At 42.2% G+C, this 16,799-nt stretch overlaps 1 protein-coding gene across 1 annotated transcript in view; it reads left to right on the top strand.

Annotated features, from left to right (window-relative positions):
* The window catches only part of LOC137332178 (dynein axonemal heavy chain 11-like), a 380,453-nt gene that overhangs the window by 65,935 nt on the left and 297,719 nt on the right, over nucleotides 1-16,799 (top strand). The window contains exons 10-13 of the mRNA XM_067995882.1: nucleotides 3,664-3,801; nucleotides 5,564-5,688; nucleotides 7,924-8,119; nucleotides 14,727-14,831. Coding sequence (XP_067851983.1) covers nucleotides 3,664-3,801; nucleotides 5,564-5,688; nucleotides 7,924-8,119; nucleotides 14,727-14,831 — 564 coding nt within the window. The remainder of the gene's footprint in view (nucleotides 1-3,663; nucleotides 3,802-5,563; nucleotides 5,689-7,923; nucleotides 8,120-14,726; nucleotides 14,832-16,799) is intronic.

The following is a 16,799-nucleotide window of genomic DNA, read 5'->3' as shown; positions in this document are numbered from 1 at the left end:
AGAGTAGACAGGGCTTGATGGCCGGCGCGGACACGATGGGCCGAAGGGCGTCTATCCGTGCTGTATAACTCTATGACTCTATGCTCATTTACTGTTTTCCTGGCCAATCTTTGTTTCCAGTCCACCTGTGCTAGATCCCTTCTCAAATCACTGAAATTGGCTCTCTTCTAGTTAGGTATTTTCACTGTTGAATTATCCTTGTCCCTTTCCATAACTACTTTAAACCAAATTATATTATGGTCAGTATTACCCAGATGTTCTCCCACTGAAACACACTTCACTTGCCCTACTTCATCCCCCAGAACTAGATCCAGCATTGCTTTCGTCCTCTTTGGGCTAGAAAAGTACTGATTAAGAAAGTTCTCCTGTACGTATTTTAGGATTTCTTCACCCTCCTTGCGCTTTACACTTTTTTTCCCCCAGTCTGTATTATGGTAATTGAAGTCCCTTACTATTACTGCTCTATTATTTTACATTTCTCTGAAATTTGCCTGCAGATTTGCTCCTCTATCTCCTCCTCACTATTCTCCTCCTTCCAATGATAAGACATTGTAAGAACTATGAGCAACATGTCGGCTTTTCAGTGCCTTTTGTTGTGTTATAGCACATTGTGATCTGTAACTTCTGATTTGAAGTCCAAAGACGTGGAGAATCTATAACCTGGTTAACAGTTAAAATACTAGTTGTAAGTACTAATCCGAGTGAACTCAAATGGGGTTTCGGTAGGTACCATCCGTGACCAGTCTCGCATTACTGTTTATCCATCTAGCTGCAATCAGGAAGTTCAGATTACCGGTAAAGCACTTTGCACACTGATAGTTTTAGGAAGACTGAGACACAATGAAGATATATCACAGACTACAAATACCACGTGTTGGTGTCTGTGATCAGGCATTGGTAAGGTATGGTTGATTGGAGATTCTGAATTGACTTTGGAAAGCCATCGTGCTTATGGTACAGCACTTTCATCTCTGTGGGAGAATTCCCATATTTTATCGTATTCTTGGTAGGGATACAGACGATTGTAATCTCTTATTTCCTAATTAATAGAATTTCCAGTCCAACACTTGCTTCTAGGCAGCTCTCTTCTTCATTGCTCCATGTTTCACTATAACGGGCCACTCTAGTGCAATTGAGATTTACTGTGATGCATGGGAGCCTGGATAAGCTGCACCCACAAGTAGCATCAAAGAAGCTGCCTTATATGGGTGGGAGTAGGAAGGGTTCAGCAAAATGAAACAAGACATAGACAAAAAAATATTAGAAAAGAAAAATAAAAAAAAAATCTTATATTTTCGGACATCAAGGGATATCGGCATATGGTGGGAAAGTGGAGTTGAAGTAGAAGATCAGCCATGATCTTATTGAATGGCAGAGCTGATTCAAGGGGTTGTATGGCCTGCTCCTGCTCCTATTTCTTATGTTCTTATTTGGGGGCTTATAGTAAACTTCCAGCATTGTAACAGCTCCTTTTCTGTTCCTTAACTCTAATCAAATAGATTTAGTCTTTGAACTGTCTAGTATATCAACACTCTGTAGAACTGTAATATTATCCTCCATCAATACTGCCCCTCACCCCATCCTGTCTTTTTTTCCCTTCCCTATCCCTCCTGAATACATTGTAACCAGGAATGTTTAATTCACAATCCTGCCCATGTTTAAGCCAGGTCTCTGTTATAGCCATTATATCATAAACCCAAATGGCAATTTGCACCTGCAGCTCGTCAACCATATTTGGAACACTCCTCACATTAACACACATGCATTCCAACACCATGCTCATCATTTTCTCCTCCATCTAATTCCTTAATTTTTTTTCACTATTCTTTGTTCTTTATGATAGAAACCATAATTGCACTCTGTGGCACCGGGAGTACACGTGCCTCACTCAAAATCCTATTCTTCAGCCTCAAAAGGGCAGCATCAAGATGAATTATTCATTCCTGGAACTGTTCTGAAAGACCATTGAGCAGCTATGTAAATAGGGATATCATTAAATATAGAAATTCTTCTTAGACCTAAAGTTTTTTTTGTACAAAGGAATGTATAATACTTTTGCTCAGTGGTGTATCATTTTAGCAAATGTTTTACAATATATGGTTTGATCTTTGAAAAGAATACTCATCACATGCACAACAGAAACTCTCAGATGATGTTTGTTTTCACTTCAGTAACGTTATGATTAAAGGGCAGTACAAATTCTTCAAAAACAATCATGCACAATATTTTTTTTCTAAGAAATATTCCTGCTTGTCCTGCACCTGTGCTCTGGCAAAATGCAGGCATCCTGTGCATTCAAACGTTGGAAGTAAGGCCCACAAGAGTGTTCCAGGACCGGTTCTGGTCTCATTGATATCGATCATCTGACAAAGGGGCCAATTTCACATGCATTCTTTATTTTCCAGCTGGATCTACCTACTGTGCCCGCATGCGGTTGTCCAGCACTGGGTTTGTCTGCCCATTTGCTCTAATGGGCACCCTTCTTACGCCAATAGTTGCATGGCTGTCCACCGCCATTATGCAAATGACACGAGTCTGAGAAGTCCAGTAAGGTCAAACACATGGGGTGTACCTCCTGTTCCACCATAATGATGGCAGCAGAGTGGGATCGTGGCTTATTCTTAGCTATAACCTGCCTAAAACCTTTGTAATAGTGCTAAAGGATCTTAAGTTCGTCTGTAATGTCATTTGTTTTGTAGATACATATCTTCTCATTTAATGCTCTAATAAAAACCTTCTTGAAAACCTGCTAGCATCAACAAGTGAAATGAATTATCAATGCATACTTATAGTACTTTAGCGAATGAATGCAGTGGAGACTCTGATGCACCTTGCAAAATAACTGAATGAGGCATATCATAAGTTGCCATCTATATGATAAATTACAGTATTATACTAAGAGATCGGAAGAACCCGCTCAGAAATTCTACCCACATGCCTTTAAAATAACTGCACTTGTTGATAAAAATGGGTGGCCTCTACATCACTGGAACCATTTCCTGAAGCAGTCCTGCAATGTAAATACAGCAGTAAAATAATCTGCACCCAGTGTTATAGTTGGCAACACAGCACTATTCTGGGGATAGTGTTCTGTGAATTGTTTATCTGGCTTCTGTAACATGTTATTAAGTTTTAGGATAGATCTATAACAGCACATTGATGACTGGCATGTCGTCATATTATTGTTTAATGCATTACTGAGCACACAATCTAGAAAATGGACAAACCTTGCAGTTATCCTTGCAGCTATAGAATTATAAATGGATAGAAAATTACAATTACATGTGCATTTTAGTTACACCTCTTTGTGAAGCACCTGGGGGGTGTTCCTTACCATATAAATGTAAATTGTCACCAGGCTGCATCTGGAGTCACACAGCACTACTGACAGTTTCTGACAGTACTACATAGTTTGAGAGGTAATTATACCACCCTTTTGGGACTGGATTTTTGCCTATATTTAAAGCAGTACTGGTAGCCAATAACAGGGGTTAAGAAAGATGTTCAGTATTTTCAATACAGTGAATATATATTTTACATCTTTGTAAAGATGAGGTATACATAAGCAGCTTTAATCACTCCTAATCTGTAATTTGGTTTTATTGTATTACGATGAGTGAAAGCCAATGATAATCATCTGTATTTATTTGTTTTCTCTTAAAGCTTCTTGCTGTCTTTGGTGTGTTTCTGGAGAGATCCACCATTGTGGAGATTTTTAGTCCAAAGTACTTTACTCTGCTAGAGATGTTTGATCAAGAACTGGACAGATGTAAATGTTTATATGATAGGCACGTGGAACAGGTATGTTTAACAAAAAGCAGTCTTTAATAAATTTTTAAAGTCTTGAAAAGGACTTCTTTTTATGACCTCTAACCTCTTCCATTGTGGCGCTTTGCCTCAGTGGAATTTTTGGCTCTTCCACAGCTTTGCTGATAATTTTGCTCTGTGAATTGGCAAGCTCAATGGATGCACATGTGAAACCCAATATGGCTGAACTCCTGAGTGGGAAGCCCCTCAAGTGGTCTGGCTGAGGTCTGATGAAACTCCTCATACTCTCCATTAATGCATCCCTGTGTGGGTTGGATAAATGAAACTTGGAATAAAGTGCTTCTAAGTCAGCTTCTGAATGGTGCAGTGGGTAATTTTTTAATTCATACTCGGAATGTGGATGCGCTGGGAAGGCCGGCATTTATTGCCCATCCCTTTTGAAGGTGATGGTGAGCCGCTGCCTTGAACCTGCTTCCATTTGTGTGGTGAAGGTGCTCCCACACTGCTGTTATGTAGGGAGTTCCAGGATTTTGACTCAGTGACAATGAAAAAATGGCGATACATGTCCAAGTCAAGATTCCCGGGTATCCTGCCAGAATCAAGACACCTTAAAGTAAGAAAAACATTTATGAAATCGTGACGCAGATGTTTTAAACAACATTGTTTCAGTGATTACCTGAAAATTCCCAAACTATTGGCACCTCAGTTTTTCAAAACAAACCTCTCCGCTCCAAAATATTGAGAGAACCACAAGAGCTTGGCTCTGGAACACACTCCACAGAAACCTGGTTTTATGATTAGTTCAGACATCTGCCGAGCACGTTTTAATGAAAATGCAAAAGATATCTTTCAGATTGCATGTCAATTTTAAGCTTGAGCAGTATGACTGTTGAAAAGAAATGAGAATTTTTAATGTTTTCATTATGACATTTCAGCTTTGTTATTTCAGAAAGTAGAGGCAGAGAGTGATCACTGCCGGATCCAGGGCAGGTTAGAGCATTTTCTGAAGCATAGGCAAGAATTACTCCAGAATTTATTCCACTGCTCAAAGTTAAAAATGGAGATTATGGCCTAGAAATTGGATCCTTGTGCAGCTGCAAATTGGTCGGCCAGCCTCATTTGCTTATTATTAACGAGGTGTGGGCGCTAGTCGTAGCCTAAGAGGCAGCTCGCTAGTCCCGTGGGGCAGGATGATTGGCTGAGGTCCTTAGAAGAGTCCGGGAGGGGAGCAGGCAGGTGTGGGGCAAGATATGGCCGGCAGTGGATCGACAATAAGGTAAGTAAAAAAGTTAAAACTTACGCTTCTGATAGCAGCCACCAGTAGTCCCTTTAAGCTGGTTTGACTGGTCAGTTGCAATCGAATGTTACAAAGGGAGCCTCAAATAAGCATTGTGCCCCTTAGTTGAATATACAAAGGGCCTAAGGCCTGTTTGAGGCACACACTCTGGATGCCTATGTGGGAGCCCTAACCAATATGGCGGGCCTGCTATATTGGCCCCTTAGGAGCCTGTTTTATGCCTGTAAAATGGCATAGTACAATCCAATTTCTAGGCTAGTGTTTTCTTATTTTCGTTTACTTTTTTCTCCACACTTCACTCTGCCTTACAGCCTGCCTGTGGGACAGACCATGCAGTTTAATGACCATTGGTGTAACAGTTGATTAACTAGTAAAATATTTTAAATGAAACAAAGAATGTACACTAGTTTGGTAGGGCTTAAAGTAAGGATTTATGTTTGATTACCTATGTTTAATTTTTTGTATGACATAATATTTGTCGATTTATTTGACATATAGAAAGAAAAAGGTGCTGCAGTATTAAACAAGAACATGCCTGAAACTTCAGGAAACTTAAAATGGGCCAAAGAACTTAAGGAAAGGATTCAGACACCGTGGTCAAATTTCAAGCTTATTTACCACATGTGAGTGTGATGAGTTTTCTGCATTATTCCATAAAATAATTGTAAGTTTTGTATTGGAGGTACTTAATGATATTTTTGCAATAATTCAGTGTTAGGCCCCAATTTTCAGTATTTTCCACAGCTGTTTGTCCTCACCAAGCAAATGAAATACTAATTTTTAAAAAGTATTTGAGTTACATACTGTGCATAATTTGTATGTGAGAACTATTCCTTTAGGAAACATAACCTCCACAAATCAGCTTTCAGGACCATATCAGCAAAATTTCACACTCAGAAGGTAACACTCACACTTAGTGAAAGCACCACTTGTAGTTAATGTATTGGCTATCACTGTCTGAAACATTTTGTGGGAACAGGAGACCTCTTTGCCAGGAAAGGGGGAGGAAAATTTATTGCACTATTGGGGAGCAGCAAGAGCATAGCTCCTGCTATTTTGTAGTCTCTAAAGGTAAAAATTCTGTTGTGCCACTCCTTGGCATGCACTGAGATTGCATATTACAACATTGCACACTCCCAGCCCACAATTTCGATCCAAAATTTTACCATACGTGCTCAAACTTGAATAAACTTTTGAAAGAAAAAGTTCAGGATGCTCTGGTAACAGGATTTACTGTCACCCAAGCAATGTGCCCAAAGACTTAATCACAACTGGTAGCTATTGGGCGTGATACAAAAGTGCTTACACTTTCAAGGCCAGACAGGTTATCTACCAGTATTGCCTACATGCTCTTCCTCTGCCCTATATTCTCACTGTGTTGACATGAAAGGTGTGATTCCGTGATTCAGTGCCTCTAGCAGAGACCGATGCTTACCTCTCACAACTCAGGAAATCATGACCACACAGCCTGTGATTTTATGTTTGTCAATTTTAATGGATAGAAAAAAAATAACAGGCCATATGTCTGTGATTTCTGAAGATGCATTTCCTGCGAATGCTGCTCGGTACTGATAGTAGTGGATCATGGGATCACGGGTCAAGATTTGTCACACAATCTTCTGCTGTAACTTATTCTTTCCCAGGGCTTCAAACTGTGAATTCCTCAGTCGTTACTGCTTAATCTTTACCTACTCCTTCAGTCTTGAGGATTTTAAAACCTAAGCTTGGTCCCACTTAATCATTGTTTCCAGATTTATTCTTTTACTCTTTTCAACTTTAATGGGTGTAGTGCGCTATGAGATTTTCGCTTGGTTTCAAAGTTGAAAAAATAGTGCTTTTCACCTCATCACATTTTTTACAATTTTCATCAAATGCCTGTCTATATTAACTTCAGATCTGTGCCTGGAGAGCTTGCATGTTTATTTCTGCTCGAATAAAAACCTTGCACAGGTAAACACTTTGCGCTGTCTGTAGTGACCCATATCCCAAGCTTGGGTTTTAAGAACCTAAAGATTGTAGGAGTAAAGAAAAGCAGAAGGAAGTAAAGGATTCTATGATAGTTGGGTGCCATTGTTCACCAGGTGAAGCAAATTAGGAATTCGTGATTGGGTAATGTTAAACTTGGGTTTAGGAGGAAGGATAAACTAAAGGAAATAAGCAATTCCACAGTTTTGAGGTTCTGGGAAAGAATGAATAAGAGGAGTTTGTTCATTGAATCTTAGTTTCATCACAATGAAATTGTAGGTAGAAACAAGAGTCTTAGAATGGGATATTTTCACTTTATAAGAAACAAGAAGAAAGTTCAGAGGAGCAATGAACATAGTACTATTAACTTGAGAGGGAAACAAGAAAAATTGTGATGATAGGGTTGGAGATTTAACGTGAGAAGAATTGCCTATAAGATGACAAGTTTTTTCTTGGATTAACAGCAAATAAATAAATATACATATAAACTTGCTCCTGGTTCAGAATTATTTTGCCAATAAATGTTTTCCACATAGTTTTAGTTTTTTTTTAAATCACTTTCAGATCTCCTGTACCAAGCACGATTACCTGGTTACAATCCAACCTGCTGCCAGGTGTCTTTGCTGCTCTGCAACCAGCTACTTTGTACACAGAAGCAGTCCAGGGTGATTTGGGCTTTGATTTATTTTCCCTTGTCATGTTGTAGAGAGCAACTGACTTCTGTCATAGGATAAACAATGTGTAGGATAGACTAGAAGGATACAATCAAGATTCAATAATAATTCTTTGAACTTTATAATGAAATGAAGCTGTATCTATTGTTCCTTTATTATATCATCTACAGTTTATAAATGAAATGAACTGGAATGAGTTTTGCATAATTTCTGTTTCAGAAATCTTGAAGGCCCAGAAGCTGGGGTAGCGTATCAAAAATATATGGAGATGCTGACTTTACTCGATGAGTATGAAGAACAGGTTTACTTGTCATGGGCAAGCGGAGTCCATACGATCTGCCAATTCAACTTGGATCAGTCACTTATCAAGCGCAATCTCAAAACTGGTTTTCTCAGTGTGAACTTTGACCATCAGGTACAATAGTGATTAATAATAAGATAATTTTTTAAAAAAAGAACCCTATAAAATTAAATCCCTGGAATTTCTGTAGGGGTTTCTCGATTGTTCTCTGTAACTTTGGTGTAAGATCAGCCGTTTACTTAGTTTCTCTGGGGTTTCTGTTGATCTTCTGCCAACGTAGTCTAATCCCAAACTAGGGTCCTAAATCTAAACAAAGGAAACTACGAAGGTATGAGGAGTGAGTTGGCTTTGATAGATTGGGAAGCTTCATTAAAAGGCATGACGGTGGATAGGCAATGGCTAACATTTAAGGAACAAATGCATGAATTGCAACAATTATACATTCCTTTCTGGCGCAAAAACAAAAAAGGAAAAGTGGCCCAACCATGGCTAACAAAAGAAATTAAGGATAGTATTAGATCCAAAGAGGGGTCATATAAAGTTGCCAGAAAAAGTATCAAGCCTGAGGATTGGAAGCAGTTTAGAATTCAGCAAAAAAGGACCAAGAGATTGATTAAGAGGGGAAAAATAGAGTATGAGAGTAAACTTGCAAGGAACATAAAAGTGGACTGTAAAAGCTTCTACAGGTATGTAAAAAGAAAAAGATTAGTGAAGACAAATGTATGTCCCTTACAGTCAGAAACGGGAGAATTTATAATGGGAAACAAGGAAGTGGCAGAGCAATTAAACAAATACTTTGGTTCTGTCTTCACAGAAGAGGACACAAATAACTTCCCAGAAATGCTTGGGAACCAAGGGACTAGTGAAAAGGAGGAATTAAAGGAAATTAGTATTAGTAAAAAAATAGTGCTGGGGAAATTAATAGCACTGAAAGTCGATAAATCCCCAGGGCCTGATAATCTGCATCTCAGAGAACTAAAAGAGGTAGCCATGGAAATAGTGGATGCATTGGTTGTCATCTTCCAAAATTCTATAGATTATGGAACAGTTCCTGCAGATTGGAGGGTGGCAAATATAACCCCACTATTTAAAAAAGGAAGGAGAGAGAAAACAGGGAACTACAGACTGGTTAGCCTAACATCAGTAGTAGGGAAAATGCCAGAGTCTATTATAAAGGACGTGATAACAGGACACTTAGAAAATATCAACGGAGTTAGACAAAGAACAACATTGATTTATGAAAGGGAAATCATGTTTGACAAACCTTCTGGAGTTTTTTGAGGATGTAACTGGTAGAATAGATAAGGGAGAACCAGTGGATGTGGTTTATTTGGATTTTCAGAAGGCCTTTGATAAAGTCCCACATAAGAGGTTATTGTGCAAAATTAAAGCACATGGGATTGATGGCATGGATTGAAAATTGGTTAACAGACAGGAAACAGAGTAGGAATAAATGGGTCTTTTTCGGGGTGGCAGGTGGTGACTAGTGGGGTACCGCAGGGATCAGTGCTTGGGCCCCAGCTATTCACAATATATATCAATGATTTGGATGAGGGAACCAAATGTAATATTTCCAAGTTTGCTGACGACACAAAACTCGGTGGGATTGTGAGTTGTGAGGAGGATGCAAAGAGGCTTCAAGGAGATTTAGACAAGTTGAGTGAGTTGGCAAATACATGGCAGATGCAGTATAATGTGGATAAATGTGAAGTTATCCACTTTGGAAGGAAAAACAGAAAGGCAGAGTATTATTTAAATGGCGATAGATTGGGAAATGTTGATGTACAAAGGGACCTGGGTGTCCTTGTACACCAGTCACTGAAAGTAAACATGCAGATGCAGCAAGCAGTTAGGAAGGCTAATAGTATGTTGGTCTTCATTGCAAGAGGATTTGAGTACAGGAGCAAGGATGTCTTACTGCAGTTATACAGGGCCTTGATGAGACCACACCTGGAGTATTGTGTGCAGTTTTGGTCTCCTTACCTACGAAAGGATATACTTGCCATAGAGGGAGTGCAGTGAAGGTTCACCAGACTGATTCCTGGGATGGCAGGACTCTCGATTGAGGAGAGATTGGGCCAACTCGGCCTGTATTCACTCGAGTTTAGAAGAATGAGAGGGGATCTCATTGAAACATATAAAATTCTGACAGGGCTAGACAGACTGGATGCACGGAGAATGTTTCCCCTGGCTGGGAGGGGGTCCAGAACGAGGGGTCACAGTCTCAGGATACGGGGTAGGACATTTAGGACTGAGATGAGGAGAAATTTCTTCACTCAGAGGGTGGTGAACCTGTGGAATTCTCTACCACAAAAGGCTGCGGAGGCCAAGTCACTGAATATATTTAAGAAGTAGCTGGATAGATTTCTAGACAGAGAAGGCATCAAGGGGTATGGGGAGAGAGCGGGAATATGGTATTGAGATAGAGGATCAGCCATGATCATATTGAATGGTGGAGCAGGGCCGAATGGCCTACTCCTGTTACTATTTTCTATGTTTCTATGTTACATCAGGAAAACACGTGTAAATTCTGTCCCAGAATAACCTGTAATCGGGCCAAACTGGAATTACAGGAGGTGAATTTCTCACCCCTTTTGATCACAGGTTAGAGGGAAAAAGAATCGGGCCCCATGCTAGAAGAATGCAGCCCACCGGATATTACCCCCCTTAAGGAATTTACAGGCTACACAGGTCAATGTGTTAGATGAGTTCGCTTCCCAAAAGCTACATTTGGGTATCTGTGTGACCTGCTGCATGAAGATCTCAAACCACGCTCATCTGTGCTCTTAATGGCTATGAAGGTGCCCATCGCCATCAAATTTTACAGCTCGAGCTCCTTTCAGCGAACCACTGTGGTTTCTGCAACGTAAGCCAGGGAGCAGGTTTACACAGGACACTGACGTCCTGTAGAGTAGAGCACGCACTTCATTAGTTTTGGTACCACAGCCAGGCAGTAGAGAGAAAGTGCCACACAATTCTATGGAGTTGGTGGCTTCCCCAAGGCATAGGGTGGCGTCAATAGCACTCGTGTTTCGTTGACGATGCCCACAGAACTGGAAGAGATTCCAGTCCGAGAATGTGCAGATAGCTTGTGACATGATTCAGGGGATTCTTCATGTCAATGCCCGGGATGCAAGAAGCTGTCTTAACACCTTCATCCTCTGGCATTCAGTCCTCCCTGACCTCTTCAGGGAAGGAAACCATATAAATGGTTAGTGGGCGAACAGACATATTCCCTGCTCCCATGGTTGATAACCCCACTCTGACTACCGCAAACACAAGCAGAGGAGCGGTCCAACGAGGCACATACAGCAATCAGACTCGTAATTGAGAGGGCCATTGGGGTACTGAAAGCACACTTTTGCTGCCTGGACAGGTTGGATGAGGATCTGCAGTATGCCCCAGATAGGAGGCTGATGGGGCCTATGCGGAAGAGGCCTGCAAGTTAAAATCGGCTTGCTGTCCGCCATGGACCTCACCCGAATGACTGCAGCCAGGAGTTAAAATCGGCCATGGGCTAGATACCAGAAGGTAGTTGCTGCCTGCAGGTGTGTACCCCAACACCGAGTCAACGTTGTATCAATACTGGTGTGACTTTGTATCCACAGGAAATTTCTGGACTATTCCTCTGATCTGCAAATGTTTGTATGATTGACGGGAACTGCAGGTTCTGTGCTAAAATGAATACAAACCACAGCCTGGAAATTGACGTTGTGCTCATTTTCCGGGCAGAAAAGAGGTGCAATTTAGGGGTCCAGCCTCCTGTGCCTGAATAGTGTCGGAAACATGTCCAATGCCATATTAGATTGGGTGCTGTAGAGGAATCACTGGCGGCTGCCTAAAACAGGTGTTATGCTATTTGAATATGCAAATAAGGGGCCTAAAGCCTTTTTAGGTCCTGAACTGGAAATCGGTGGACACTGAACGCTGCAAGGCGTCGGGTCTGCTGTCTTCTGCATTACCAAGTTTACATGCGGCCTAATCACTGGAGATCGCCACCAAAAAGGTTAAGATTAAAAAAAATACGTACTTGAATTTGGAGCCAGGAGGAGTAGGAGTGCTCCTTCTTGCTTTACATTAAAACTGTGCGCCACTGTCAGCCGCCACTTACCCTACTCCTGATTTCCTTCTCCCCTCCCGGACTCACCTTAGGTCCCCCATAGCTGCCCTCCCCGTGACTGGTGAGCTGCCTCTGGGGCCGCGACTAATAAACAAATGAGGCTGTGGTCCTGCCGCTGGCCTCTTTAGGTGTGTGCAGTATGCCCTGCATCTGAACCGCACCCCAATTTGGGCATGGTCCAATTTCTAGGCCCTTATGCTTTGAAACTTTGTAATCTTCTCTGATTTGTTATTAACTAAACTTAACTTAATAAAAAATGTCACATGGTGTCAGAATAGAAATAACTTGCTCTGAATCTGCCAGAATGCTTTGAAAGAAGGTATAGAAGAAAGAAAGAGAAGACTTGAAGCCAGGAAAGTAGCTTCGTGCAACAACATGTGCTTTTTGGCTAAGTGCTCTGAACTGATAAAATCCAGACCCTACATTATTTGTGCTTGACTATATTCCTGCTCAAGTCACATTGGAATCAAAGGTTGTCTTAGCAAAGTTGGAGAAGTGATTTACTGGCCTCAGGTAATCAAAGACACAGAGACATAAATATATTAAGGTGTGCTGTATGCCAGCAATTTCAAACCAAACAGAAGGAATTGCTTATTGAGTCGAACTATTCAAGGCTAGATTGGATGGGTGGATGAAGGAAAGGGGGATGATAGGAAATGGAAACAGGGTGGGTAAATGTGATTCGGACTATTTGCTCACCTGAAGGGACATGGACTGGTTGGGCTGCATGGCTTCCTTCCGTGTTGTAACTTCAATCTATTTCTATGAATAACCAAATACTAGAAAGGCCCTGGAAGAAAATAGGATGTGTGTGGCATGAAAGAAATGGGAAAAAAACTACCTATGTTATTGCTGTTTCTCTGATTTTTATGAAATTGACAGACTGTCAAATAAAAAGGGAAAGAAGTTCTAGCTTCGATGAAAGCTCTTTTTGCATGTCATTGTATTACAATTTAGGTTAATCAGATAATGGACAACCATTTAACTAAAGGGAATTCTAACAGCTTCAGAACAATATAAGTTCAGTCAAGTCACTGGATTGCCAACTATCCACAATCAAATGGCATGACTGACAACACTGTTAAAATTGCAAAGGCACACCAAGAAAAAGCACATAAGTGTGGCACAGACTTGCCTCCCTCTTCTTAACTGGTATACTGGTATTTTTGGACTCTAAGGGAATCAAGGGATATGGGGATTGGGCGGGAAAGTGAGTTAAGGTCAAAGATCAGCCATGATCTTATTGAATGGCGGAGCAGGCTCGAGGGGCTGTATGGCCTACCCCTGCTCCTATTTCTTCTGTTTCTTCTGTTTCTTATACACCAACTGAGATACTGGCAGCTCACCAGCTCAAAGACCATTTGGCAGTTAAACCAAAGCATTCCTCCCTGTAGCAAGCTGACTTCTGAAACACCGGCTAGTGAGTGAAGTAAAAAAGAAGCTGGGCTAGAATTTGGATCATGTGTCCATTTTTCAGGGCACTACGCAGCCTTCCAAGTGCCTAAAATGGCGAGAAGGAAACATACGGACATTTCCAACCGGAAGTGTGCCACCACCATATTGGGTAAGGATATAAAAGAGACATTTACCCACGCCTGAAGCAGTTTGGTTTGTCCTGAGGCAACTTGTGCCAGCGCTGGCTGTACTGAGGGAAACCAACGCTAAAAGTCACCCATAAAGCACCATCCCGATCGCAGCCGCTGCTGACCGCCCCCGTCCCAAGATTAATGACACCCGACCTCCAGACTCCAGCCCCCAACTCCTGAACCTCCCTGCCCTGAAATTCTCAACCTCCAGGCCCCGATCCCAGGGACCGCTGCCAGCTGACACCACCCCACCTCCCACCACCAATTGCTCCCCCCAAGGCCTGCAATTGCTCCAGAGCCCTGGGTTCACCCCCCAGCCACCAATCACTTGCAGAGCCCCGAATCTCCATTACTTACCTACCTGAACTCCTCCCGCAGCGCCATCTCCATCTGAATGAGGTCCGAGGTCCAATATGCGGTGCTCCTCGGACCCTACCCAAAAATGGGCACTCCCGAATTTCTAGACCATTATGCCTTAGTAAAAGTTAAACAGATCCAGTTCTACATTAAAGGTACCGAAAAGCTTAGAAAAAAAGTTGTCAGAATTTTATTAACAGGAAAAGGGAAATGGATGTCAGCTCAAGTGCAATAGCAAGTGGATATTAAATCCTACAGTGTAAGAACTGAAGATGGGAAGGTATTTAGGAACCAAAGACAGTTGCTGAAAATGGAACCATCATTTGTAGAGTAACCTAACAGTCCAGTTAAATACTCTAATATTAGGCAGGCTCTGTTATAAGTGTGTGATCCTCCCCATATAACTTCTTCTCTGTGCTTTGCCCAGACAAAGCTTAATGACCAAAATCTATCCCATTCAATCTCCAGCATAGCTTGTAAATTTATAAACAAGTGTAGGAAATAAATAAACAATAGATGTTCACACAGATTTTAAAATAAAGTAACCATTTAGAGATTTCTACCTGTACTGCACAATGGCTATTTAAGAAATATTTAACTGGATGTTACGCCAATTTTTTTTGGAACAGTGTAATGATGATGGAATGTTGTGTTGCAGCTTGTTGCTGTACTGCGAGAGGTGAAATACCTTCAGACATTGAATCAGTCTGACATCCCGGAGGCAGCTGCAGCCATCTTCAACAAGAAGGAAACTTTGACTAAGGTTTGTCTTTTCCAAGAAGAGTAGAATATACATTAACCAATAGGCGGTCTCATTTTGAATTTTAACCTATAAATCACACATACTAAATTAAAACATTCTTTACAGATATCTTCTTCATGTTCATTGAATTTCATGAAATGGGATTGATTAATGTGTTTTTTTGATGCAATGGCCCCGATATTTGCAGGAAGGTGGGAGGAAGTAAGGGTGCCTGTCAGCGGCCGGGAAACTCAGAAATACAGGAAAGGCGGAGGTCCTGCCGAATTTATTGGCAGGACCTCATTATCATATTTTTTACTCAGTTTCCCGCCCGGCAGCAGGCCAGATTAAGAGGCTGGCTGCTGTGCGGTTTGCCTGCTGCACAAGGCTGCAACTGGGGACCGGAGGGAGGGAGGGAGGAAAGATTGCTGGGTGCGGGGGGGGGTGTTTGGGCAGGGATCGGATCACGGTGGGAGACATCACTGAGTGGGGGGGGGTCAGAAGATCGCGGGGGAGACCTGGAGATCGCGGGTGGGGGTCGGACGATCACAGGGTGGGGGGTGGCGGTGGTCGGCCGATTGAGGTGGGGGGGGGATAGGAAGATAGCGGCAGGTTAGCTTGAGAGGCCGGTGGGTGGGGGCAGCACTCCTGCTCCTCCTGGCCCACAAGCAGTGCTGGAAAAACACTTATCTGCTGGGTCCGGCAGATCTTGCCTCTCTTCAGTTGCCAGGTTTCCCGAGCCATGGGAAACCCAGCCCGCAGCCGTTAAGTCCAAATGGCTGCCAAAATCTGAGCCATGGGGCCTCATTAACATATTATAATCACAGACCCACCTCTCGAGAGTGGGTTATTCGCCCATCCCCCAACTTGATCTGTTAAACTGGAAGTAGGCACGGCGGGGTGAGGTCGGGTTTCCCATTTTTAAGAATTTAACACCCTCCCCCTCCCCCTCTGCTATTATCCTGCCGTTCCTGGGGAGGGGGATTAAAATCCCCCCCAATGATCGTTTAGAATTTTAAAAAAACCTTAACATTAAATGTGAAAAAGAGGGGTTCTTCTGATTCCTCCCCGCCCCCCTATGACATTTTGGGATGGCTGTTAATGTTTTAATTGATCACTGTCTCTTGAGATTGGCATCTTCTGAAAATTTGTAGCAGCTGTTTTTACTCTGCTTTTTTTAACTAAGTTTAATTCAAGTAAGTGTGATATTTAGGTAGGAACATTGTGAGCCCACAATTAGTACTGGAAAACTCCACTCCACAGTTGCCCACAGATGAGTTAGTTTTTAGCCTTTGTGAGGTAAAGATAAAGTAACTCCCTCAGGTACAAGTAACTTTGGTTTCCCTTTCTCGCCATCGCCAATCCTTCATGATTTCCCTTCTTACTTCATTTAATCTTTTGTTGCCTATTGCAGCTGTTCCACACGCGATTGACTAGTTCCACATCTATCCCAAAGGTGTATCTGATTCCTTTTTAGGATTTATTTTCTTTAGTTAAAATTATCCAATTTTCTAACAAGTTTAAATTAAGCCATGCTAAGCATTGAAACAGTTTCTGAATCTGTCACAGATATGACCACATTGAGAAACTAAGGGCTCGATATTAGGAGGGAGGCGGGTTGGCAGCGGGGGGGTCGACTGAGCGCGTGGGTAACTTGCCCAGTGAATTCAGGGTGCTCCGCACGCGATCGCAGCCTAATTAAAGGCACTTACCTTGGCTTCCGGGTTTCCTGTTCTAGACCTGCGCAGCGGGCGCACTGCGCACCCGCATCACAGGCTGTCAGCAGGAGGAGCCCTATTTAAAGGGGCAGTCCTCCAATGCTCTTCCTGCAGCAAAGAACCAAATTTGGATCATGGAGCAGGCCAGAGGCAAGGCTGCTCCAAGGTTCTCTGACTCCTCACTCCAGGTGCTGCTTGATGGGGTGAGGAGGAGGAGGGAAATTTTTTTCCCATCGGATGGGAGGAGGTGTCCTCCCTCCACCACCAAGAA

Source organism: Heptranchias perlo, chromosome 2, assembly GCF_035084215.1.
Source record: "Heptranchias perlo isolate sHepPer1 chromosome 2, sHepPer1.hap1, whole genome shotgun sequence".
NCBI lineage: Eukaryota > Metazoa > Chordata > Chondrichthyes > Hexanchiformes > Hexanchidae > Heptranchias > Heptranchias perlo.
Note: the sequence above shows the minus strand (reverse complement) of the source record. Positions and strands in the feature narration are given on the sequence as shown.